The 27,055-nt window shown below is 44.2% G+C and overlaps 1 protein-coding gene across 1 annotated transcript in view; it reads left to right on the forward strand.

The window, feature by feature from the left end:
* The window catches only part of LOC105390491 (probable ubiquitin carboxyl-terminal hydrolase FAF-X), a 39,111-nt gene that overhangs the window by 6,851 nt on the left and 5,205 nt on the right, over positions 1–27,055 (forward strand). Inside the window, exons 10-47 of the mRNA XM_048625884.1 lie at positions 130–387; positions 814–912; positions 1,228–1,370; positions 1,785–2,011; positions 2,598–2,728; positions 3,461–3,657; positions 4,628–4,787; positions 5,180–5,291; positions 6,740–6,986; positions 7,137–7,287; positions 7,742–7,861; positions 8,230–8,361; positions 8,482–8,580; positions 8,811–8,959; positions 9,244–9,354; positions 9,536–9,644; positions 10,342–10,495; positions 10,869–10,999; positions 11,466–11,678; positions 14,105–14,266; positions 14,572–14,758; positions 16,051–16,218; positions 17,121–17,191; positions 17,323–17,609; positions 17,798–17,939; positions 18,165–18,318; positions 18,555–18,705; positions 19,055–19,175; positions 19,534–19,667; positions 22,714–22,873; positions 23,284–23,393; positions 23,575–23,658; positions 23,837–23,937; positions 24,215–24,441; positions 24,636–24,731; positions 24,982–25,154; positions 25,517–25,748; positions 26,477–26,680. Coding sequence (XP_048481841.1) covers positions 130–387; positions 814–912; positions 1,228–1,370; positions 1,785–2,011; positions 2,598–2,728; positions 3,461–3,657; positions 4,628–4,787; positions 5,180–5,291; positions 6,740–6,986; positions 7,137–7,287; positions 7,742–7,861; positions 8,230–8,361; positions 8,482–8,580; positions 8,811–8,959; positions 9,244–9,354; positions 9,536–9,644; positions 10,342–10,495; positions 10,869–10,999; positions 11,466–11,678; positions 14,105–14,266; positions 14,572–14,758; positions 16,051–16,218; positions 17,121–17,191; positions 17,323–17,609; positions 17,798–17,939; positions 18,165–18,318; positions 18,555–18,705; positions 19,055–19,175; positions 19,534–19,667; positions 22,714–22,873; positions 23,284–23,393; positions 23,575–23,658; positions 23,837–23,937; positions 24,215–24,441; positions 24,636–24,731; positions 24,982–25,154; positions 25,517–25,748; positions 26,477–26,680 — 5,907 coding nt within the window. The remainder of the gene's footprint in view (positions 1–129; positions 388–813; positions 913–1,227; positions 1,371–1,784; positions 2,012–2,597; positions 2,729–3,460; positions 3,658–4,627; positions 4,788–5,179; positions 5,292–6,739; positions 6,987–7,136; positions 7,288–7,741; positions 7,862–8,229; positions 8,362–8,481; positions 8,581–8,810; positions 8,960–9,243; positions 9,355–9,535; positions 9,645–10,341; positions 10,496–10,868; positions 11,000–11,465; positions 11,679–14,104; positions 14,267–14,571; positions 14,759–16,050; positions 16,219–17,120; positions 17,192–17,322; positions 17,610–17,797; positions 17,940–18,164; positions 18,319–18,554; positions 18,706–19,054; positions 19,176–19,533; positions 19,668–22,713; positions 22,874–23,283; positions 23,394–23,574; positions 23,659–23,836; positions 23,938–24,214; positions 24,442–24,635; positions 24,732–24,981; positions 25,155–25,516; positions 25,749–26,476; positions 26,681–27,055) is intronic.

The following is a 27,055-nucleotide window of genomic DNA, read 5'->3' on the forward strand; positions in this document are numbered from 1 at the left end:
TATTTGTGTAGATATATCAGCTGTCCGACACCCATAACACAGGTTCTGCCTAGCTTGGGGTCGGATGGCCGTGTGTGAGATGTCCCCACATATTTATTTATTTAATAACCAATATCAATTACATTTCAGTCATGGATAAGAGAGAACAAAGTAGTCGACATAGTACTACGCGACTCGCTCCACCAGCCCCAATACGTCGACCGGCTAGAAAAGATGCTGCGCTTCATGATCAAAGAGAACTCGCTCACTCGGGACGACCTCGACGCGCTGTGGAAGGCGCAACAGGGGAAGCACGAGGCCATTGTGAAGAATCTGCATGATCTACTGGCGAAACTGGCGTGGGACTTCACGCCGGAACAGCTGGACCACCTGTTTGACTGCTTCAAGGTAAATTGATTGAAGGGTCTCAGCAGATACAGGATGTTGCAAAAAGGGTAGGTATACTAAGCTGAAAGGGGTGACTCAGGCGTTCTGAACTTTAGTTCTACGAGTTTTGGAAATTCGCGAAAAGAAAAGTACTCCATAGCATAAAGACACGTAAGCAACAAAGTTTCTATGGAAAAAAAAATTGTATAGGTATGTGTAACGAAAAGGCATGGCCTCTTTTTCTTCTGACAACTAGGCGTTCGCGAGCTCGCGTTCAACTGACTGAAGAAAAAAGGCGATCCCTTTACGTTACACTTTTATGTGCTTTGACCATAAAGAGGATCCTTTTGGGAGATCGCTCATAGTTTATCTATCTTTTATAACAAGTAAAAAAAAATACAAATACTTTTTTACTAGTTATGGATAAATAATTTATTTGTGTTATAGGCAAGCTGGGCAACATCAACAAAGAAACAAAGTGACAAACTGTTAGAAGTAATTAGACGACTCGCTGAGGATGATAAGGACGGCGTTATGGCAAATAAGGTATATAACTTCCACTCCAATAACTCAATAATGCTATGTATTGTTGGGATATTTCATCATCTTGTTATTAGCTCACTATGGCCGCATTTATACTATTTATTAGTGCAAGTGTAAAAGTACATTACCGGGTATGTATGATAGCTACAAACAAAACCCATCAATATACCACATAAAATAAGTTAAGGATTAGCCAGGTACTAAAGCCGTGTAGTGTAAACTCCACATAAGAAATGGCTCTCAAAGAAACAAAATGAACATAATTATTTCTACAATAAACCTTTCTCTGCCTAAACTAAAAGCAGTATCCTCTTTCAGGTGTTAGTGTTATTTTGGAATTTAGCACATTCAGACGAAGTATGTACTGAGATAATGGACGTGGCGCTAGCGAATTTAATCAAAATACTGGACTACAGTTGTAGTCAGGACAGGGATGCACAGAAAACACACTGGTTGGATAAGTAAGTAAATTATATAATTAAGTAACACTTTTGTTAAACGATAGTTCACAAGTTTTGCATCATTTTCTATTATTAACATGTTACACCGTGTCCAGTTTGCGATGTGTTAAATTCGTGACATAGAATTTTCCTTATTTTTCAGTATTTTACTATACATATATAACTTCGTAGTCATACTCATTGGCCTCTCACTCTATTTGTAGGTCTGTCAACACATTTTTCTACTCCCATTTACGTAACAGCCGCCATTCTCATTTTCTTTCACTATCTGCGAGCCTAACATCCTTTCAAATCACTCGAACACCACACTCCTCCATTCTATTTTGAGAGGGGGCGAAGTTCCTGTACGTGACTCTCTCGAGTGGAACCTTTGTACATATCCCATTAATTTCAAAACCACCCTCCACCCAACAGATGCGTAGAAGAGCTAAAAACAAACGAGAACTGGGTGATACCGGCTTTAAAAATGATGCGCGAGATCTGTTGCCTGTACGGCTACTGTTCCGAGGCGGGCGGCGGCGTGCGCGGCCACGTCACCAGGCGGGAGCTGATCGAGCGGCTCCAGACGCAACATTCGCTTGTGATCCTCGTGACGGACTCGTTGGCACGGCACGCGGATAGGGTGCGCGCTAAATATGCAGGTGATTTGAGTTTGTTAGATCTTTCTATAATTATGTAGATAAATGGATATTTAGATTTATTTGACACCAAAAAACACACAGAATGAACATAATTTTTTATAAAGATTCTCTTTCCAATGAATTTATTTTTCCAGTATTTTATTTATTTAGTGAAAAAGTCACGCGATATCATTTTGCATCGAAATCGTACGGGCACTTCGGATATGTGGTTGTCTTGCTTATGTTGATTCTGTCTGATTCTCTGTGTAGGAAGTTTGTTACAAAAATATTTTCAGTACCAGCCTCCTTGATCATTATCACAGTGACACGATAGTTAGACCATAACACTACTGTGTTCTCCCTGAAGTATGCGCCCGGAAAGACAAGGGGGATAAGCTGCTGCGTTCTTTCACATCTCTATCTCTGTCTCTGTCACGCTCGTGGCGGCTCCCAGTGCACATTCACTCGAGTGAACGGTTCATTTTTGTTTGCACTTTTGTTTCACTTTCACGTATCATTTTGAGTGAAAGATGCCGAATGAAAGACAAATATGAACCGTCTGATCCCACCTTAATGTCCACACTATAACAAGCCATCACCGTTGCAGAGGAGGGCGAGATCGCGTGGGACAGCTGGCTGCCGGACGGGCGCTACCCGCACTGCGCGCAGGTGCACGAGCGGCTCAGCTTCTTGAGGTTCCTGCTCAAGGACGGACATCTGTGGCTGTGCGCCGAACAGGTATGTCATGCTGTGTAAGGCTGTAATAAGGGGAACATGTATAGCCGCGTATCCACCGCTTGCGCAGCCGCGTGCCCATCCACGCGTTTTATAAAAACCGAGCATTGGATCGCATTCTAGCAAACCCGAGGCATGCCTCGCTGAGGCGTGCGACAGGTGGATACGCGGCTTATTGTGCTTGGCGAACAATAGAGCTGACCGCCAACCTCCAGTGGTGGAGGGGCACTAGAAGAATAAGAGGTTGCAAGGTGTATTCGTTTGTTTTTCCAAATAATATATGGACCGCGTGGGCTCCTTCGTCAGCGCTCCGTGATAGGCAACATCCTCTCTAGATAATCCGTAAACCCAACAAAGAAATGATTGAATGTCAAATGGCGACATAAATAATTCTGTCATACTCGTACACTTTACACAGAATGTACATACAACTCGACTCTACAAATCGACTCTCAAATTCTGCTGTCAAGGATTATCACCAAGAAGCTACTCCCAAACTTCTTCATCACGACCCTTCAGGTCCCCCGGGACACGGGTCTCCTTCCAATGAAGGAAGGGTTTTAGGCCTATTCCACCACACTAGCCTATACCTTGTTTCACGGGGAAAGACATCTGATACAAACAAAAACTACCCTTATCCAAATGTCATATGGGTCCTGTCAGATGTCTTTCTCCGTGAAACAAGGTATAGTAATCACAGCTTGTATCATGTTTGTAACATGATTCTTCCACCAGGCGAAGCAGATCTGGGTGTGTCTGGCGGAGCGGCCGGTGCACGCGGGCGACCGCGAGGCGTGCTTCCGCTGGTTCACCAAGCTGATGGGCGAGGAGCCGGATTTAGACCCCAACATAAACCTGCAGTTCTTCAAGAATAATATCATGACGCTCCCGCCGGAGCTGCTGACTCATGCCGGGATCAAGTGCTTTGAGAGGTGAGCGGTTGTTGGTAGAAGTTTGCTTTTGTGTGGTACGCATTGGGTGATTTACCGCGCTCCAGTCTTGGCTGCATAGCATGTCTATAGACGTATAAACATCCCTATATTACCATACGCGAGGCGTGCTTCCGCTGGTTCACCAAGCTGATGGGTGAGGAGCCCGACCTGGACCCCAACATCAACCTGCAGTTCTTCAAGAATAACATTATGACGCTCCCGCCGGAGCTGCTGACTCATGCCGGGATCTTGAGAGTGCTTTGAGAGGTGAGCGGTTGTTGATTGGAAGCTTATTTTGTGTCAGCTCAAGCGCATTAAAAAAAAAATATATATATATATATATATATATATGTATATATATATAAATATATACACTCACACGTTGTACTAATGTACTCCCATGCGGGGTAGGCAGAGGTGCATTGCTGCACCCACTTTTCGCCAGTGTTTATGTTAGTCCCAATGTAATAGGGGGCGGGCCTATTGCCATTTTACGGGCACAGCCAAGACCCGAGAACAAATATCTGTGTTTAAACAAATATCTGCCCCAGCCGGGAATCGAACCCGGGACCTTCGGCTCAGTAGTCAGGGTCACTAACCACTACGCCATTCGGTCATCATTAAAAAATATAAGAGTATAATGTATTTTTTCTTACGTCGCACAGATTTTGAGCAGTCTTGAAGTGTATTTTTATTTGAATTAATTTAAAAACTAAGTCATAAAATAAAACGTAGTGACTAATGAAATATTTACAAGCAAAAATGATTGATTTCGAAATTAAACCATTGATTTTGGCTGTAGTTTATTTATTTAATATTATTTTGATTAAAAAGACACACAAAGATTGTTTACCTTTTGTGTCTAATGAGAATGAATACAGTATAGGCACGTACACGATGATGTAATGCCACCAACGTCACGCAAAATACGTACTGCAATAACTAACCTTCCCACCATCCTCCCCCCCAGATTCTTCAAAGCGGTAAACGCCAAGGAGGGCAAGCTGAAGGTGAAGCGGCGCAGCTTCCTGTTGAACGACGCGGAGCTGATCGGGCTGGACTACCTGTGGCGCGTCGTCACCGAGTGCGACGACGACATCTCCGCGCGGGGCATCGAGCTGCTCAGAGAGGTGAGTGCTCTAGGCGGCAAGCACAGAGAAAATCGAACGTTGACCTTTGCATCTACAACCAATCGCAATTTGTAGCGCCGGCCATCAAGGTGCGATTGTCAGGACTACTGGTTTTCGCTGTGCTTAGCGACCGTGCTATAGTAAATACATGAAAATTACAGCCATGTTGCATTCATGGACAAACAGACAAGGGGCATAGCGCGCACTAATGGCTTCGCGATCCATGCGAGCCTCACCGCGAACCTTTAAGAGGACCTAAAAAGTGTATGCTATCTATACCTATGAATGTATCCTATCTATTGAACCTAAGTACTAACTCGCAAAAATACGGGACACGGCATCTCTTCGGACCTACAACATAATACTTTAATAAATAAATAATAATTCTACAGGTGTGCACGTGCGTGGGCCCGCAGCTGTCGGCCGCGCAGCACCACGAGGCGTTCCTCACGCAGTGCTGCGCGCGCCTGCAGCGCATGCAGCGCGACATGGCGCAGCAGCCAGGTCAGTCTGGATATGATAACCTCACCGAGTGTTTGGTTAATGTAAATGAACCGGTTGGAGGGGGAACGAAAGGAACGAAATCCTAATATACTCACGGCACATTCAGGGCAGTCAGCGACGGCGCTAATAATACCACAGTCTGACTGGCATAAATATTCTTTCACCATGGTGACAAACCTAGTGTAGCTCTAATATTTAAGCGTTGAACTATCAGAATGACTCAGACATTACCGCTATAAACAAATAAATAGTTTGATGTAAAAACTACCAGGCCTACGCCTACATTGACTCGCTTGACTTGTCTATTCGGAGCATTTTTTTCATATTCTGACTAGTGGAGGTTAATATAACATATAGCTAAAAAACATAGCAAGTGATTTGCTCGCAACGAATAGCATTCGCTTTATGAACGCGCAAATGCTGCTATAATTATAACGCGACGCGCCCTCGCGATCTTAGCTCGCAAAATTGGACAGCGTCTGCCCGCGGCCGTTGCCACGACGCTACTGCTAGAAATAGCGGAGCGGCTCCGCTATTTCTCGCAGCCGCGAGACGTGGCGCGCGATACCCGCGCAGGCGATATTCACTTGCTTTGTAGCGTCTCGCTCTCTCAACGGTGCAACGTCGCGCGACTCGCGTGTGAGAGAGCGAGACGCTGCGAAGCTGCAAGCTTCACTACGCAATAGCGCTCCGCTATCTGCTGAAATTAGCTCCGCAGTGACCGCAGTCGCGATTTGGCAACGGCCACGGGTGGCCGCTATGCTAATTGTGCCTCGCGCAACGTTACGAATTACGATCGCATTGTTTGTTTTGTTGCATTTGCGTGCTGTAAATAAATATTTGTTAATATACATAATAATAAATAGTTTAAATAGTAACGTATTAAAATAGGTATAGTGTTTATTTAGGTTTAGTGTAAAATTGAAAATAAATAGTGTTTGTGTAAGTATAAATAGGTACTTTCTAACGGACAATTTGGTTCTGAGAACAATTTCGTATTTTAAATGTTTTGTGATTGTGTGTGATTGAACTTTGACTGGACAATTTACCTATCTTTACTTTACGTGTGTTTTCGTAAGTGGATGAAACATTGAAAGGATATTACTTTGTGGTTTTAAAGTGTTTTGTGTAAATAGTTATTGCAATTAAATAACGTTGGACAATAATTCATAAAAATGAAGAGAAACAGTGATGTGCCATTATGGAAACAGTGATGTGCCATTGTAAAGTATGAAGGAAAGTTCATTGGTTTTTTCATCAATTTTTTTTTATCAATTTTTTTTTTCATCAATTTTTTTTTTTATCAATTTTTTTTTTGCTCTTCAATATCGTTATAACGTAGCGGATTAAATAACCTGCTATAAATGTGTAACATAGCGTCTGTAGCGTGTTATCAAAATGTAGCCGTTTTTCCCACCACTAATTCTGACCCACCCATCCGCTTTCAGATACAAGCGAAAGCTGCATACGAATGTGCAGAGTGATACGTGCCATACAAGAATACGTGAACGAGTGCGACAGGCGGTTCTCGGCCGAGCGACAGATCCTCCCGATCTACCGCTCGGGCAGGGGGCGACAGTGCACCATCATAGTGAGGTTCAACTTCCAGACCGGCCAAAGACAAATTGATGACATTGAGTTGTACTCACACGCCAACGAGACGCTGCACTCGCTGAGGGCTACCATCCAAAGAAGGTAATTTCAGCATTATAAATTTATGCTATAAGGTTTAAATTACTACAACACTTGAAATCATCGAGAAAAATACCTTCGAGATTTTCTTTAAGAAAGATCTACTTTGTATTTATTTCTGGCTTTCCGTATATCGTTCATAATCTTTTTCAGGTTAAAGTGTGCACCAGAAAGCAACATGAAGTTAGAGTTATATGTAAATAAGTTAGAGCTGTATGTAAATGGAGAACTATTGGACTCGAGTCACGATCGGAAGATTTTATCACAGATACCGCTGCGGGACAAGACTATTATTGTTGCTAAGGTGAGCATTATTTATGCACATTATTATTTATTATTATATTATGCTTATGTTTTATTCATATACTGTAACAAAACCGTTCAAGTCATGTTCGCTTGGCTTTTCATAATATAAATTTATTCGTAAATTATCTGACAATCTGTAATGCCAGTTGCTATTACTTCTGGCGGTTATTCCGTAATTGTTCACCGCAAGCTATTGACTTGCATCGACGACGTCTGTTAGATAACGGGCCCGTGGCCCGTACACAAAACTGCGAATTCGTATCGCATCGCAAAACCGTCTCCCTCCAACTCGCAGGTGTTCCATAAGAGCATCGCTCCAATTCGTAGTTTTGTGTACGGGCCCAACATAAGGCGTATTATACCATTCTGCCTTTTCCCTAATACAACATTGACTTTTATGCCCTTTCCCCAATGTATTACACAACATTGACCTTTATTCCTGTGACATACAGGTGTACGACGGGCAGGTGTGCGGCAGCGGGGGCTGCGGCTCGTCCAACGACTCGAGCAGCGACTCCAGCACATCGTCGCCGCCGCTGCCCGCCGCGCCCGAGCACGCGCTGCCCGGCGTGGTGAGTTACCGTGTCCATGTCATTATTAAGTAAAATATAACCAACAAACATCGGTAGAAGGTTCACATCGCCAACTGCAAGGGACAATGGAAGGCTTATTGCCAGCCATGCGCCTTCGGATTTGGAAGCGTATGCCAAATGGTGACTATTTTAATGCTCTTCCACTAGGTCACTGAAAAGTGACTGTAATGGCATGAGACAAAACTATTAAAGGGACTAAGTTTGGAGGCTATTTTTGCTTTGACATTATTACTATATTTTATATTCTAAACATCTTATTTAATTTAACACCTTATTCTTCCTCTTACTTATTCCGCTAAGCACCTCCGCTTTTCTTTATTCAACTAAAACTGATGTTATTTTTGCAGCTATTCTCACAAGGGTCTTGGTACATACCATTCATACTGGAGTTAGAGCACATTGGGGTCACAAAAGGTCACATACCCCTCACAGAGGCCTCACACCTGCTGTCCCAAATATGTCCAGCGCATAAACAGACTGTAAGTATAATTTACTTAACCACAGCAATATCGAAATGTATAAAAAATCATTGTAAACATTTTATAGTATGCTTCGACTATAAACAAATGAATATATTAAAAATGTATTTCTTGTTTTAGGTGGAAAAACTAACAGAAGCGTTATTATGTAACGAAGACACAAAGCTACGAGACTTATTATACGGCCCAGCGCCCCCCACAGTGGCGTACAACGTTGAGGTAACATTTCTTTAAAATAATATATGTACTACTGAAGTTTCTTACGTTATTTTTAAGCTATGGCCATAAATATTCCACTGTTGGGACACTTTTAATGGGCCTCTTTGTGACTGTCAACAGTTATCCCATGGGCTATCCTAATATGCAGAGTCTATAACTGAACTACAAACAGATAGATATCGATAAGTTCTTAGAATAAAGTTTATTAATCGAGTTTGAAACGATTGCAGGTCCTATACAGCATGGTGATGCCGTCATCAGACGCCAGGCTGGAGCGCAATCGCAGCTTCCAACTTGCCTGCGTTAAGAAAGCACCGTTGTTGGTGCAGTGTCTCTCGGATAAAGAGTTCTTACAAGGAGCCGCGGCACATACGAGGAGGTATTATATAATAACATGACAACTATGCCATACGGGCATTGTGTGTGTTGTGCTCATATGTTTATGTTTACATATGCGTCCTAGCTCAGTCGAAGCATCGCATACACAACGCTCGTGTGGCATTACTCTTACAGCCTAGTCTAGTTTCACTGTTGACCATTCAACCTTTCGAGTCCAGTAGTCGCGACATAGCGGCGAAAAAATTGTATTGTGTCTGATTTCACGGTATCCAATCTTCGTTTATTGTTCGTCACATTTCACAATGTTGTCAATATCTGTTTCAGGGTCGGATACTTGGCCCTGGTGAGGCTGGCCAAGCTGGCACTGAACACTCTGGCTCACTTGTTTGAACTGCTAGCGCCGGAAGGAACGGAAATTCCGGAAAAAGATACGTGGTGAGTACTTTCATCATTAATTTAGTAGAAACTACGAAACGATGACGTGATAATTCCTCTTCAAAAGCCCATGTGGGCATATACCCCTATGTCCTCAAATGATATCTCTTACGTGATATTAGCTCACTCGAATGTCACCTTTTTGCATATCCCTATAAACTCCAAACCCCTTTCCTTCCAGGATGGACGTATCGATCCTGCGCGAGGCCCTCCAGTCCGTCCCGAGCCACAGCTGCGAGCTGGTGGTGAAGGCGGTGGCGGAGAAGCTCGCCAACACGCTCGCCGAGCAGGTGAATCAATCACTGTTGCACAAGGTAGCGTCTCTTTATGTTCGCTTTATGTGTAAGGAAGGGCTGGTGTGCGTGCGACAATAGTGCCTACATACTTGTTAAAATCGATTGTATACAGCCCAGAAAGTAACATTGGGCGAGTCTTTTGAATAAAATCACAGCTATCTGTATAGCTCGCGCACTTCGTTTCGTATCGAGAGCGAGTGAAACGAGTGGCGATTTATCGCACGCATGCCGGTCCGTTGTCTACAGGTGCCGGTGGTAGGGGAGTGCACTAGATGCAGTTATGAATTCACTTTTCCCGTTTTGGTGTTGTTGCGTTTTGCACGATACCCGATTTTTCTTTACATTTACTTATACGTTATATAATTTTATTGTGATATGATTATATTAATTTGGAATGAAATTATAGGATAAGTAAGGAGCTAAGGAGTCCAACTGCACATTGTCTTTAGAAGCATGAATGTTTGTGACATACATTTCGATGTCATATTTTATTATCTATTTGGTTTTTTTGTACTAGTTTCCACTCTAAATTTTAATTTAGTAAATCATGCACCCTTTGTAATCATCCATTCCATTTGCATGGATGTCAACTTTGGCGGGTGCGTACTTTTTTGACGTTGTTGGCATGATCGTTTCATGTTTGCAATTTCCCAACCAATGACCACCCTTCATTACCCCCCTTACCCCGCAGGTGGTGAGCGGCATGGAGGACAGCGACTCGGTGTCGTCGCTGGTGTGGTGGCGCGTGCCGACGTCCGCCACGGTGCGCGCGCTGTACGCGCTCGCGTACTCCGTGGCGCAGCCCGCCGAGCTGTGCGGCATGCTGCACGTCGATGACGTCACGCGTGAGTGTGTAGCTGTGTGCTGGTGTGGGTGCGGCCCGAGAGATATGTCGTTTAAGGGTGAGGCCAGACGAGCCTAATTTTGTGAGTCGCGTATTCTGATGCGCGGGTACAAGGGGGGCGGGGAAGTTAGTCGCTCCCCTCATCCCCGTGCCCAAATTTGTGTGGTTTCTAAAGTGGCGTTTCCTCCAAAAACGCACTTTCATATACAACGTTTGAGTAACATAATACGTACACGCCACTGTATACGTACACGCCACTGTATTACAGCCGCTTCATGACCCCACCGCTTTTGGAGGAAACCAGTGGGCGAAATAGAGCATGAAACCTCCCACCTACCCACCCTTCTGACCCGAATATTCATCTTTTCCCGCAGTGGTCCGCGAATGCATGGAGGTGGTGACGATCTGCATGGCGCTGGGCGGCGGGCGGCTGGACGCGCTGCTGCTCGAGCCCTGGTGGCAGGAGACCGCCTCCTACCTCATGATCGACTGTGTGCACGCTCAGGTGTGTATTGTGATGAGTTTCTTGGTGCGGCGGCGGGGTTGATGGGGAGCACCACACGTAAACAAGAACTCGTTACTGGTTATAATTATTTATTACATGATTCTATAGGCTTATATACTTTGTACTTAATTCTACCTAAGAGGGGTTATCTCTTATGATGAGATGTGACTTCATGTGATGATAGTTACGTCAATTCAAGACGTGATGTTATTCAATGCTATCATCACAGTATGTATGTGTGCTACCTCTATGTAGGTACTAGTCATCCGAACGGCGGCGTGGTCTGAGCATGGCCGAAGAGTGGCATTGTGCGCTTTCTGGACACATTCCACCTGCGCCTCATCTAGCACTTCCAAGGGGACCTAAAAGTGACTTCTATACATTCCTAGTGTGTTAAAAATCCGTTCTATCCTTGAAAACGTACGACCAACAACTCACTAACCTAACCTACTCTCAACACCCTCAGATCCGCGTCGCCTGCGCCGAGCAAGTCCTCTGCATGTGCGCGTGGGGCGGCGGCGACGGCGCGCGCTGCGCCCTCGGCGCGCTGGGCGGGGCCGCGGGCGGCGCGCGGCTGCAGCGGCACGCCAGGCACGCCCAACAGTTCCTGCAACTAGTCTGCAGACTTGTCGCGATAGCGGGGCCTACTCCCAGGACGCTGGATGACTTGGCTACTGAGGTTAGTGACCTCTTACGGGCAGTTTCTAATGACATGTGTGAAAGCGCGCGCTGGGCGGGGCCGCGGGCGGCGCGAGGCTGCAGCGGCACGCGAGGCACGCCCAACAGTTCCTGCAACTTGTGTGTAGACTTGTCGCGATAGCGGGTCCTACTGCACGGACGCTGGATGACTTGGCTACTGAGGTTAGTTGGCATATTTAGATACTTGTGGATAGGTTATTCGATTGGCCTAGGTCTAAGAAAGGTCGCAGCAGTTCTTGCAACTAGTGTGCAGGGTCGTGGCCATAGCGGGACCTACTGCACGGACGCTGGATGACTTGGCTACTGAGGTTAGTTTGATATTGTTGATAGGTTATTCGATTGGGTTAGCTGTAAAAAAGGTGCGCGGCTGCAGCGGCACGCGAGGCACGCCCAACAGTTCCTGCAGCTAGTGTGTAGGCTCGTGGCCATAGCTGGACCTACTGCACGGACGCTGGATGACTTGGCTACTGAAGTTAGATGGCATATTTAGATACTTCGATAGGTTATTCGATTGGCTAAGGCACAGAATAATAACTAGTACCAGGTACAGAAGTCCATCTTCGCAATGGCTTGCAAAGAAATATGACTCCATCCCATAAGCAATAAGATCTAATTTAGATCGCGTTCCAGCCGCACACGTTTTTATTTACTTACCTACCAATAAATTTTTGAGGGAATATGCGCCTTATTTCACTGGACTACGGTGCATAATATGTTATACGTGGTTATACGCATTGAAAAAGAAGCCACCTTAGGGTTGCCTCAGCACCATAGACTACAACGTTTACTAAGCAACGGACTGACTTTGTAAAAAGAATGTCATGTTTTTAAAACAAAATTAATTTGAATTTAGAATACAAAGCTATTCCAAACTTTTTTTCTATTGGAAATAACCAGTAAAAACAATAACAATTTCATAGTTAAGATATTTTGAAGTACATAAAATATGTATGAATCTATAAGTACCTAAAACATTTAATTTTGTGAAAACATGTTTTTTTTTCGTTATAATTTATATTATGGATATAATTTATATTATGATACAGAATGTGTTAGTTTCGTTAAGCACTAATCCCACTCAGCGCACATTTTATAATCGATTCATTAATACATTTTGAAGGTGTCTGTAAATTTAATACTTTAACGAAAACAAAATTGGAATAGACTTTGTTCAACATGTAGAAAAAAAGGGTTTGTAGTTCGGATTAATTTCATTTCAAATAAGGAACGTAGAAGAAATCAATAAAATACTCAGATTAGTTTTACCTGTCAGCATCTTTTGGTAATCTAAAAATAAATAAATTTGGATCACGATCCGTATTTAAGCAATTAAATACAGCACAGTATTTTTTGCTGCTTTCTTTCTTTTTATGTCCATTTTTCTATTCATAAATTTTAATAAATACTTAAATACGACATTTATAAACTAGTACGAAATAGGAACAAATAGCGCGCGCGTGTATCGTCTTCCGCTTGCGGCAGCCGACTAGATTCGCCCCCTCGAGGCGGCAGGCGCCAGGCTGGCGCCTGCGCCGCCCACGCGCGGAGTGACACAGGCCTGGCTAAGGTGTAAAAAAGGTGGGCGGCGCGCGGCTGCAGCGGCACGCGAGGCACGCCCAACAGTTCCTGCAACTAGTGTGTAGACTTGTGGCCATAGCGGGCCCCACTGCGAGGACGTTGGATGACTTGGCTACTGAGGTTAGTTGAAATATTTTGATACTTCGAATACTTCGATAGGTTATTCGATTGGCCTAGGTGTAAGAAAGCTGGGCGGGGCCGCGGGCGGCGCCCGGCTGCAGCGGCACGCGAGGCACGCGCAGCAGTTCCTGCAACTAGTGTGTAGGCTTGTGTCCATAGTTGGTCCGACGGCGAGGACGCTCGATGACTTGGCTACTGAGGTAAGTTAGCATATGTTGATAGCTTATTCGATTGGCTTAGGTGTAAAAAGGTGGGCGGCGCGCGGCTGCAGCGGCACGCGAGGCACGCCCAACAGTTCCTGCAGCTTGTGTGCAGGCTCGTGGCCATAGCTGGCCCGACGGCGAGGACGTTGGATGACTTGGCTACTGAGGTTAGTTGGCATATGTAGATAGGATATTCGATTGGCTTAGGTTTAAAAAAGGCTAGCGGCGCGCGGCTGCAGCGGCACGCGAGGCACGCGAAGCAGTTTCTGCAACTTGTGTGCAGGCTTGTGGCCGTAGGGGGCCTGCTGCACGGAAGGACATACGCGAATGCATCTGCAGAAGAATCTCTACAAGCGACCACACGTCGCAGCTATTTATTTCTTAAGTATTTTTAACTACTACTTGAGTATGCATCGCTGTCATTTTATCGGATCATCTGTTTAGACATACTGTATAATGTACTAAAAGTAAAATAGTAACCTTCAATTATATTTCTTCCCGGCAGGTGGCGTGGCTGCGCAACGTGCGCGACAACCCGTCCACGCTGGACGACACTTTGCTGGAGGGACATCTCAACCTCACGAAGGAGCTGTTCGCGCACGTGCCCGCGCACGTCAAGTACCAGTACGGCGCGCATCCCGATCACAAGGACTCGGGGCTAATCAAGGTAAGTTGGTGGTGGGCTTCGGTTAAATTAAGATGCATGATATACTTTTTAATAATCATAAGATACCACAGCATCAATAACTGTAAAACAAATAAAATATCGGCTTGATGATGATGAGAACACAACTGCTATGCGACTTCAACCCCTTTTGGCTTAGTATACCACTTTTGCCCTGTATTGTTATTTCATTTGTGTACATGCTCTATAATATTTATATCTTGGTCATAATAATTCCCTTGACAATACGGCTTGTTCTTGATAACCTTTTCTATTCGTAGATTACACCTCTCCCTTTTATTCCCCAGGAGATACTAACGCAATTCCTCTGGCCCTACTCCTGGGCGTGGTGCTCCGGATGGGAGGCGGGCGCGCCGCTGGTCCGCTCGGCCGGCGCCGCCGCCGCCGCCTGCGAGCTGCTGGGCGCGCTGCTGCACCAGTGCCACGCCAACATGCTGCACGCCGCCGCGCTGCTCACCGACATGTTCTATGGAGGTGAGTGTCGTTTGTTAAGCCGCGTACAGACCGGCCCAACGAACGCCCAACGAACCTCCCAACGATGGATATTTATCATACATAATACAGGGCAGATCGAGGTCAACAACAAGCAATGAAGGTCAACGAAACCCGTTCGTTTGGCCGGTCTGTACGCAGCTTAAAATTCTGTCCATCTTATTCATGGTTCCTTGACATGCGAAATCCCATACATATTTGATGCCTGCAAACGTAAACCAACTTTACTTGCCAGATATAAAGTAAAGGTCAAAAAAACAATAACAAGATTGACAGCTCGCACTGCGGAGCGGTACGGGTCTGTTAGTGACGTCGATAAACTCGTTCAATTCGGGTTCCACCAATCAGGGCCCTGAGTGCGAGTTTTTTTACCTATCGAGAAGTGAAATCGAAACGCAAATTTGTATGGCGTTTTAGACACGCCACCTAGCGGTAAGTAGCTGTACTAGCTCCGCGCCATACAAAATCTGCGTTTCGATTTCAGTTCTCGATAGGTTAAAAAACTCGCACTCAGGGCCCAGAGCGCCGAATGGTGAATCCGCGATTTAGTGACGTTGACAAAGATCCCGTGTAGAGGCAAGATGCAGCACGCCGCCGCGCTGCTCACCGACATATTCTATGGAGGTGAGTGGCGTTTTTTATATTCTGTACATCTTATTAATGGTTTTTTGACATTCGAAATCCCATACTTATTTGATGACTGCAAACGAAATCCTACTTTACTTACCAGATATAAGCAAACGTCAAAAAAACAATAACAAGATGGACAGCTCGATTATAGCACTGCAGTACGTCACGAAAACAATAATAAGATGGACAGCTCGATTATAGCGCGGTACGGGTCTGTTAGTGACGTCTATAAACTCGTTGCGGGTTCCACCAATCACAGTGCTGTATTTATGGCGAATCCGCGATATAGTGACATTTGTCTACGTCGACAACAATCCCGTGCAGCGGCAGCTGCTCACTAATTATGTTCTTTGGTGGTCAGTTACTTTATTAGTAGGATGGGTTCATAGCGATGTTTTTAAAGTACATACAGACCGAATGACGACTAATGGAACGCACATAATTTGTGCTTAAATTACTCCGGTACATTTTTTATGAACTATCGCACATTATTATGTCAGGGCGTAGAAGGCTGCATCTTTTTTTTATAAAAAACATGAGAGTGACTTGCTATGACGACTTCAACATTATAAAACCCACCTCCAGTCGGCTAAATTACCCTCCCACCAAACATCCACTCAAATATACCATCTATTTCCTTGCAGAACGCAGCACAACCCTCACGGAATGGGAATACATGCCGTGCGTGGGCCCGCGCCCGCCGGCTGGCCTCGTGGGGCTCAAGAACGCGGGCGCCACCTGCTACATGAACTCAGTATTACAGCAGCTGTATTGTGTGAGGGCTGTGAGGGATAAGGCGCTTGTTGTGCAAGGTAATTAAGCTTTTACAAATAGTGGAACAGCCCTAAACTCTTCCTTCATTTGAAGGAGACCCGTGACCCAGCAGTTGGGACGTGATGGGTCGTGATGATGATGGAGTAGTGGAATGCATTACAGCTTATCACAGGGCGGTAAGTAGGGCTCAAGAACGCGGGCGCCACCTGTTACATGAACTCAGTGTTACAGCAGCTATACTGTGTGCGGGCTGTGAGGGATAAGGCGCTTGTTGTGCAAGGTAATTTGGCATTTATAAATAGTGGAACAGTGTGTATTATAGCTTACCACAGGTCGGTAAGTAGGGCTCAAGAACGCGGGCGCCACCTGCTACATGAACTCAGTATTACAGCAGCTATACTGCGTGCGGGCTGTGAGGGATAAGGCGCTGGTTGTGCAAGGTAATTTAGACGTTTTTTATTGGAATAAAGTGCATTGTAGTTCAAAGAATGTTAGTAAAGTCGGGCTCAAAAACGCGGGCGCCACCTGCTACATGAACTCAGTATTACAGCAGCTATACTGTGTGAGGGCTGTGCGGGATAAGGCGCTTGTTGTGCAAGGTGATTTAGACGTTTTTTATTGGAATAAAGTGCATTATAGTTCAAAGAGTGGTAGTACAGTGGGGCTCAAGAACGCGGGCGCCACCTGCTACATGAACTCAGTGCTGCAGCAGCTGTACTGCGTGAGGGCTGTGAGGGATAAAGCGCTTGTTGTGCAAGGTAATGTTAATTATATACATATATTTTGTGTACAGTGCACAGTGTACAGTAGTTATATTGTTAATTATAATATAGCACATCTAGTGACAGACTCGTATGTGTAATTTGAATACAAATATGCCCATCTATAGGTCACAGGCATTATATTATTGCAAACTATTTAAACTATGAATTCATTTCAGGAGCCGCAACCGATCCCAATGAAGATTTCTCAGGAGAAGACCATCACATAATGTCGGAAAATAATATAGACGTGAGTAGATAAACATAAATTCCCCCTATGATACATTTACGTTTTTCTGTTAGCAATCCATCCACACCCACTCGGAACTTAACTATTCGGCTGCAAATAATTACAAAACCAATCTTTTACATCACCCGCAGAACAACACAGACTACAACATCACGATCCTGAAGCAAGTGCAGGCGATATTCGCGCACTTACACTACAGCAAGTTGCAATACTACGTGCCGCGCGGGCTGTGGGCGCACTTCCGTCTGCAAGGCGAGCCGGTCAACTTGCGCGAGCAACAAGATGCTGTGGAATTCTTCATGTCGTTGGTCGAGTCACTGGATGAGGCGCTGAAGTCGCTGGGGCAGGAGCAGTTGATGGCTAACACGATGGGAGGGACGTATTCCGATCAGAAGATTTGTAAAGGATGCCCGCATAGGTAAGTGTCGATAGAAAATTTTAAAGATTTCTTAAGTATTATGAATGCGTCTCCTTTGTATTCTTGCTGCGTATCAGTTCTATTCCTAGCTGAAAACTATTCATTGTACTACATTTTTCATTGTGTGATTCGTAACCTTCAAAACTCAATATTCACCAAATTCACACTATCACATTTCACGTTCGCAGGTATTGTAAAGAGGAGCCGTTCAGCGTGGTCTCGCTGGACATCCGGAACATGTCGCGGCTGCAGGAGTCGCTCGAGGCGTACGTGCGCGGGGAGCTGTTAGAAGGCGCCGACGCCTACCACTGTGATAAGTGCAACAAAAAGGTGAGTGGAGGGATGAGTGTAAAATGTGCGGACATGATTTTGAAATCTAGGAGAAGTTAAAGTGAATACAATGAAGACATAAGCAGTATTAGTTACCGCCTGTCTTTTGTGTATTTATATCGCTTTTTACAGTATTAGTTACCGCCTGTTTTTTGTGTATTTATATCGCTTTTTAACATATTTTTATAAATTTTTACACATCAAATAACTTGTTTTTGGTTTCAGGTTGTAACCGTAAAACGGTTATGCCTAAACAAGCTGCCCCCGGTACTAGTCATTCAGCTGAAGAGGTTCGAGTACGACTTTGAGAAAGTGTGTGCCATAAAGTTTAACGACTATTTCGAGTTCCCGCGGGAATTGGACGTCGAACCTTACACAGGTAATTTATACAGCTTATTTAAAAGGGTATTCTAAGCCGAAACTTACGTGTGCACCGTAGATTTCGGCTTAGTTATTTATTTACTGTACTTGCACTAAACTGCGATACATAACTCAGAATCCATATGCACATATTTATACATGTAATTTCACTTTCTACAAAACTGAGTGCAAATCTATTACAGCACATTTTACACTCATCATTTTTCAACCTATTAACTAGCCACATGTTTCCAGCATGGGGCCTAGCGAAGGCGGAGGGCGACGAGTCGCTATGGGAGGGCGGCGAGGGCGCTCAGACCCCTGAGACCAACTACCAGCTGAGCGGCATCGTGGTGCACTCGGGGCAGGCCTCGGGAGGGCATTACTACTCTTATGTGCTGCTCAGGTGAGGAGACATTGAGACAGAGACATAGTACATAAGTTAAAGTTTTACAATGCATAAAGAACTACTTCGCGACGCCTAAATAAATGTGTTTTAGATTAAATGGTGCATCAGTAATCTGACTAATACGCCGAAGGGATCTGGTTCGATTCCAGGCTTTAGCATAATTATATTTGAAGTGCCCCGTTAGCATGTTTTACATTTGATCAATGTGGCTGTTTGTATTTTATGATAGCTGCCGAACGGCTTATTATTACGAAAGAACTGCTATTTAGATTTTGTTAACGAGAAAATATTAAAGAATGAAACTTCAAGTGTAAGATTTGTCAAAATAGATTTGTCATTCACACAGAGACAACGGCAGCGAGTCCGGGCGCTGGGTGAAGCTGGACGACGGCGACGTGTCGGAGTGCGCCATGCACGACCCCGACGAGATGAAGGCGCAGTGCTTCGGCGGCGAGTACATGGGAGAGGTACCTAAATGATTTAGTTTTGTCTTTATAAATACGCTCGTAGGTTTTGAATACAACGTTGCTATGCGTCGGCACCTCGCAATAACATCCCCTCCCACTAGCAGATATTAAGTAGTGCGTGATGCGGGCTCGCATGGTATCGATTCGAAGTCGTGTACTGACCCTATCTGCGAGCTACATCATCTTTATTTTTTTTATTATTATTAACAAACTATATTCACTGTGTCGGTTAGAAGTTAATCCCCGCCCTAGCCGGCTGACAAAACTCAAAATTATATATTTTGATTTTCCTCTATCTATACCATACCTCTATTTTCACTATAAAAACGTAACACTGTGGATGGTCCACTGCTCTCAGGTGTTCGACCCGATGCTGAAGCGCGTCTCCCACAAGCGGCAGAAGCGGTGGTGGAACGCGTACATGCTGTTCTACACGCGCACCGACACCATCGAGACCAGCCTCACGCAGAGCATGGGCAGCATGACGCTCAAGTAAGATTGTGTTGAACTATTTTAGGGCAGATTTTTAAATGGGGACTACCGTTTTTTTGCTCACCAGTTGGCGCCACTGTCGACTGCGGTCAACAGATACCATAGCTGTCAAACTTATGAAAGGCGACTTTATCAAATTGGCGCGAAATAAAGTTTTAAAATCTTGAATCTTATAAGCTTATTCATTCTAAAATAACTATCGTCATATCGAGTTACTATGCCGCAATGTTGTGCAGATCCGTTATGTTCGGAAAGAAAAGGAGGACATATGTTACCAAGTGATAAAACTCTGTTCTAAAACAGTGGCTTGTGAAATAATTATTATCCGACAATCTCGTGTTTGTGAAAATCATTATAACCAATTTCAGAAGTAACATAATGTAAATAAGGATTAGGCATTTAATAAATACAATAAAAATAAAAGAATTACACACTGACTTAACTTTTATTTATCCTTTCCGTTTAAACACACATTAGTAATCCACACAATGAATGCTGATTGAGTTGTTAGTTGAAACTAAATAATGGTAGTATAGTATACTAAGTATTCTATTATTTGTGGGGGTGTCAGTACCTGCACCTGGCTCACTCAAATGGAGCCTTTGTGCATATCTTCTTAAGGTCTAAACTCCACTCCTAAGCTTGGACCATTTCCTACCACGCTGGTCCTCTGCAGGTTGGTGGGTTCGAAAATCTAGATATGCAGGTTTTATCACGATGTTTTCATTCACCGTAAGAGCGATGGTATGTACATGTACACTGTACATAAATTCCAAAGTAGTTACTCATTGGTGACAATATCTAGATCTGGAGTTTCATTTTTAGTGTTCACACTGCTATACAAAGTTTCTGAAGGCCACTCAACAGTATACACTGAATCATTTTGTTGTATGATACTGTCCTCTACGTTTCCAACCAAGTTACTGTTACAGTCATAGTCTTGGTGTCTGTAAAAAGAAAAAACATAGCTGTTACCTAAGCAAACAAGCATACATTTCGTAAAAAATAAGTTTGTAAACAGTAAACAAACTAACCTCTGAATTAGCTGCTCTTTGAGACCGCTTATTTATGCGCCTCTTTTCCTTAATTCAGCTTTCAAAGCGTGCACATTCATCGACAAATAATCCATATTTGCGATAATTTCGCGAAAAGAGATCACTTTTCAAAGGGAAATGAACGAAAATATAATTTATCACGAAGCCCGCCAAACAAATTATATGAAAAGTAAAATGTCACTTGACCTCAGTGAACACCAGCGCCCCTAGCGGCAAATTCACACGCGTTAGCTCCCATTGTCAGATAAATGTTATCTGAAAAATAAAATTGTTGATATCACTCGGCTGTCCAATTTCAAAACACAGTAAGCGCCAACTTTAAAAAAAAACGGGTCTTTGATTTATACATTATTTTAGGCGATTCCGCACATTCCTGCATTGTCAGAATATCAAAAAACTGCTTAGAAACGAAAATAAAATTTCTAAAAACCTAGTAACTCCACCCTACGAAATCAAAAATGCCACGAAAACCATTTTAAAACACAGTAAGAGCCACCAACCATTTTAAAACACAGTAAGTGAAAATGACTTACTAGGTTTTAAAATTGTCAATGGCGCTTACTAGGTTTTGAAATGGTCAGCAAAGGTCAATTTTTGCCCGTTAATTTTAGTAAGTCACAAATGGCATACATTATTACAAACACTTTTTTCGAAAAAATATCAGATATTTCAGAACCTGTATCTTTGAACCAATGAGACCTAGAGAGGTGAATTAAAAGTAGAACATAAGGAAATATAAAAGCCATAGAGACCTTTCTCGTCAGAACCTTTCTACTAGCCCTATTTTGCATAAACCAAAAAAAACTCAAACATTGTAAACTAATTTTAGCTCAAAATTTAGGAAATATTGTCTAATTTAAGGCAGCCATAAATAATGTTCGTGTCAGACATGCCTTCTTAATATGGCGATTTGGTTCATTTAGATAAAACTTAAAAATATGCCGGTATTTCAGCTATTACTTAGTGCGGTCGTGTAAAAGTGCTGCAAAATTTGATTTATATTATGTGAAGGATCCAAAACATATAAAAAAATAAAAAACATATAAATTACTAGCTGTTCCCGCGAGCTTCGCTTCGCCTTAAAAAGTTTTCCCGTGGGAATTCCGGGATAAAAAGTAGCCTATGTTCTTTCTCAGGGTTCAGACCATATGTATACCAAATTTCATTCAAATACGTTCAGTAGTTTTGGCGTGAAAGAGTAACAGACAGACAGACAGACAGACACAGTTACTTTCGCATTTATAATATTAGTTAGGATTACGTTATTATTGCAATTTCAATATACTTTACTTGTCTTAAATTACACAATAATGGCTCTTACTAGGTTATAAAATGGTCAGTGAGGGCGGTTTTAGGGTGAGAAAACCATTTAAAACCTAGTTAGTGTTTTCTTTTGTGCATTACAGCAACAATATTAGTCATATTTAAATGAAATAGTATGTAAAGCCTAGGTTCTGCCGGTTCTTTTAAGCTTACATTCGTTTAGATATGTATCATAGTTTTACCAGGGCATTGAAATGAAGGGACAAAAACGTATTTTGGCTCTCCTGAACATTTTGTCTCTTGGCTGTTACTGTGTTTTGAAATTGGACAGCCGCACTGTCTGATACAAACATTCAGACTTGACAGCATCAGAATTATTCTCCAGATAACTTTATCTTACCCTCAGTAAAATTAGGTGTTTGCAAATTTAGTAAAATATTTATATTATTACTAGATAAAGAAAGGATATGAAAATGGCAGATGTTACATAAATAGGATAGGTGGAGAAAGCATGAGTCAGTTCGCCTTTTTCGTTTTTATTTATTTATCTGGTTTCAATAATCCGCTACAATCCTCATAATTAAAAAAAACCTACTCTTAAACATCACCAAGCAATCCATATACCGGAGTTTAAACCCAGTCCATTGCACTTAATTTAGACGTAAACTTAGCGAATACCGCATGCCCTCAAAATCCCAAGCAACAACTAACCCCACCCCCATTTCCAGAGAATCAATGATCCCGCGTCCGATCTGGCAGTCGGTGCGGCGCAGCAACGTGTTGTTCTGCCACAACCAGGACCAGTTCAGCCTCGAGCACTTCAACCTCATGAAGAAGATGTGCTGCATGCGCCTGCTGCTGCCGCCCGGCGAGCAGGCCGCCGTTTGGGTGAGATTTATGTGCTTTATTTATTTAGTTACAATGAATTATACACAAAATAGACATGTACAACACAGGTTTACAAAAAGACTCAAGTTATCAGTAATATGTATATACACTTTAATACCTTCTTGAATACTGCGATGTGACGTCGCGTAGTTTATAGTGGTCTCCCTTCCACTCCCAGTTCTATAGGATAGAGTGAGAAGTCGCGCGTGTGTTGAGCTTCGCGCCGATGCGTGATTAAAATCCATGCGACGTAATAGTTCTGTGGCTCACGCTACTGAGTGTTGAATGCTGCGAGATTACGTCACCAAAATACCTAATTCCCGTTCAAGTCTCTTCTCCTTCGAATTGTATTTACAAATAAAGAATATTCTATCTATCTAGGTATTTAACATGTAATAATTTTATCTCAGGGACCCGAACAAGAAGAGATGTCGATGGCGGCGGTACAGCTAGCAACAAAATTCTTATTCCAAGTCGGATTCCGCACGAAAAAAACACTACGGGGCCCCGCCAGCGATTGGTGAGTTCCACTCTTGATCCAATTTCGTTTACTCCTTTATATTTTAATCGTAATAATGATAATATTGGTTTTAATTTAAAAAGTGAACATTATAATTAGATATCTTAGTGTAAAATGTGCTGCTATATGTATAATTAGAAAATTATATCCTAAAGTTTCTTATCATAATTTTTGCTTGTAGGTACGACATCCTGTGCCAACACTTGAGGTGTTCCCAGGCCGTGCGCGCGTGGTTCGCGACAGATCTCTTCAAACATCCACACAGGTTCGTAAGTTGATAATTTTTTAACTTTAATTTTATATGTAACTTACACATTAATTTCAGTAACAAAACAAAACCCTGGCTACCTGTCTATTCTATAAATAAATATGTAATGAATACATAGATACTTCGTAACTTTCAGAAGGATGAACCGTTGTTAATTAAATGATTTAATTTCCAGGTTGTGTGATTTCCTGCTGTCATGTCCGTCGGCGGAAGTGCGATTAGTGTTCATGAAGATCATTGTGTTTCTGGCGCACGTCTCAATAAATGACCCACCGGGTAAGTGCATTTCCATGCTAAAACACTAGGTAAAGAGTTTTACTATCATGCCTCTATTTGACCTTCTGTCCAAATCTTTAAGAAATAGACTGTAGTTTATGTATCGAATCATAATCATCCACACATGCCGATATAACACTACACCAAATTTATAAGAGATTCGATTGAATTTTATTATAAATTATATTAACCAAACCATTGATAAGGCATTTAGCATCCAGAATCTCTTCGGAAGAAATAAATAAAGGACCCATAAACCCCTAACCTTTCTACGCAGTCCCCAGCGGCTACGGCTCGTGGTGCTCCCGCGACGAGGCCCGTTCGCTCTCCGACCAGCTCCTCTGCTCCGCGCGCTCATTGGCCGCGCCGCTGCTGCCCCCCGCGCCCCCCGCCGCGCCGCCGCCCCCCCTCGACGCGCACGCGCAGAGGCATCTGCCGCTGCTATTTAATTTGTTCCACGCGTATGCTGCGTTGGGGTTGATGGAGAAGCATCAGCTTATACGGGTAGGTTCATTGAGTTGGTTTGGTAAGGGTTATAGGAATATAAAATATTGGTTTGACATATGGACTACAATGAAGTAGAGAGCGTCAAAAAGGTACTCTACAAACTTATTCTAACTAGCCGCTTACGTGAAAGTTTATCATTATATTCAAAATTAAAATGAATTAGCAACCCTCAATAAAGCATTTTATTTCAGCTAAAAATCCTCGATATCGTGCTAACGGTCGCAGTGGATGAGTCGTCGTCGGCTATCGGCAAATACCAACATCCTGAGTCAGCTAAAATTCACCAGGTATGGATTTTGACGTGATATTTTTATCCATTTATAATCTTTGTATTCGTAAAGCAGACAGTAATTAATATTCTATCTAACGCGATACTTTCAGGCAGCTTCAACAATGCGGCCTTTAGCCTACTTCTACGATCTCTTCAAAATAACGCAACTCCCGTCAACGCACACCTTAATGTCATTACAGCACTTTATTACGGCCCTATAAAAACAGCTTTCTGTCAACAGACTCTAACTATACCCCTCCATTCAGGTGGTGTCAGTGCTAGTGCGGTGCTGCGACGTGAGCTCGCGCTGCGCGGCGGCGGGCGCGGCGGAGGGCGTGCCCCCCCTCCCCAACCCGCACGCCGACCCCCCCGCCCCCGCCGCCGCCGCGCGCCCCGCGCTCACCCCGCTCGCGGCTGACATACTGTATAATAGGACTGGGTGAGTCTTCCCTCTTAGACAAGGTTCATAGCCGGTAGTAACAGTAAGGGTGGTGCATTCCCCCTTTACCAACCCGCACGCTGACATTCTGTATAGGACTGGGTGAGTCTTATCTCGATGACTTGAAACTTGAGGGCTGTTCAAAACCGATTTATATGGAAGCGCGCAGGCATCCGGAAACAGAAAAAAAACATCGTAATATTTGTAGCACCTAATTAAAGAAGATGTAAACGCGTTTTTTTTTGTCAGTGGCTTCTCTGTAACACCTACCTACCTAATTACCTGCAGAAACACGTCATAAGCAACTAAGAATCTGTTTTACTTTTTCACTGTTACCTAACATAACCTCTTTCCTCCCGCAGCACATACATGAAGAAGCTGACCGAAGAGTGCTGCGGCTGCGACGAGGGCATCCGCCTGCTGCAGTTCATGTGCTGGGAGCACTCGGCATGGTCGCGCGCCGCGCTGGCCGAGCTGCTGTGGCAGATGGCGTACGCGTACTGCCACGAGCTGAGGCGGCATTCGGATGCCTTAGCGGCGCTGTTGTTGTTGGATGACTCGTGGCAACACCATCGCATACATAATGCTATCAAGGTGCGTTTAGATACTGTAAAGGTTCTGCTACACAGCCGGTGAAGCGTCATAGCGACGCGGCGGGACAGCTGCGGGCCGCCGGATGCTGTAATACATCCAATGTTGGATGTCACACAGAGCCGCGCTATGCTCAACGCGACGCGATTGCGTCACGCTCGGATCTCTGTCTGTCATCTGGTATAATGTACAACGCTCAGCGTCCCGCTACCGTCTCGTCCTATCGCAACGCCGTGTTACCTTGGACGTATATGAAAAAGCTGTCTTAGTGCTATGGGTGCGACGTCAGTTCATGTGCTGGGAGCACTCGGCGTGGTCGCGCGCCGCGCTGGCCGAGCTGCTGTGGCAGATGGCGTACGCGTACTGCCACGAGCTGAGGAGGCATTCGGATGCCTTAGCGGCGTTACTGTTGCTTGATGACTCGTGGCAGCACCATCGCATACATAATGCTATCAAGGTACTTACTTACCAATAACAATGAAGACTTACGCGCTGGTCCTGGCCTCGTTTACAGGAAAGAATACAATGTGTTTTGTTGAATGGAGTGTCAATTGCTATATCTTCGAGTTGGCTCGATTGAAACTTGCGAATCTAGTATAATTGTGATCTTCTCTCGTATCTATCATTGTAAAAAATCTGCCCTATGTGTAGCTCTTAGTGCCTTGAACATTCTATAATTTTTTACCCTTACCCCACTTTTTTCACCACCACTAACCCTCCTCCATCCACAGGGCGTATCCGAAGAGCGTCCAGGCCTGCTCGAAACCGCGGGTCGCGCGCGCGGGCACTACCAGAAGCGCGCGTACGCGTGCGTGAAGCTGGTGGTGGGCGTGCTGTCGCGGGTGCCGCACGCGCTGCACGCGCTGCACGCGCAGGGCGACGCGCGCCGCCGCTGGCGCCAGCTGCTGGCGTGGCTGCAGGACGAGCTGGATCGCGTATGTGTTGTACAAACCATTATTGTGATGTAGTCTTCTTAGGGTGTTGGTGACAAAAACAAGAGCGCATCTAGGGTTTGTCAACGTGGTGAAATGATGAGTCATTCAGAACAGAAGCGACGCGCGCCGCCGCTGGCGCCAGCTGCTGGCGTGGCTGCAGAACGAGCTGGATCGCGTATGTAGCGCTCTTGTAGTTAGCGTATTGGTGATAGTGTGTGTGTGTGTGGTGAAAGGATTCATCAGCCTATAGCAGTCCTCTGCTTAACGTAGGCCTCCAAAGCAAGCCAACTTGATGCGATGCATAGCTCGTGAAGCTGGTGGTGGGCGTGCTGTCGCGGGTGCCGCACGCGCTGCACGCGCAGGGCGACGCGCGCC

Source organism: Plutella xylostella, chromosome 15, assembly GCF_932276165.1.
Source record: "Plutella xylostella chromosome 15, ilPluXylo3.1, whole genome shotgun sequence".
NCBI classification, from domain to species: Eukaryota; Metazoa; Arthropoda; class Insecta; order Lepidoptera; family Plutellidae; genus Plutella; species Plutella xylostella.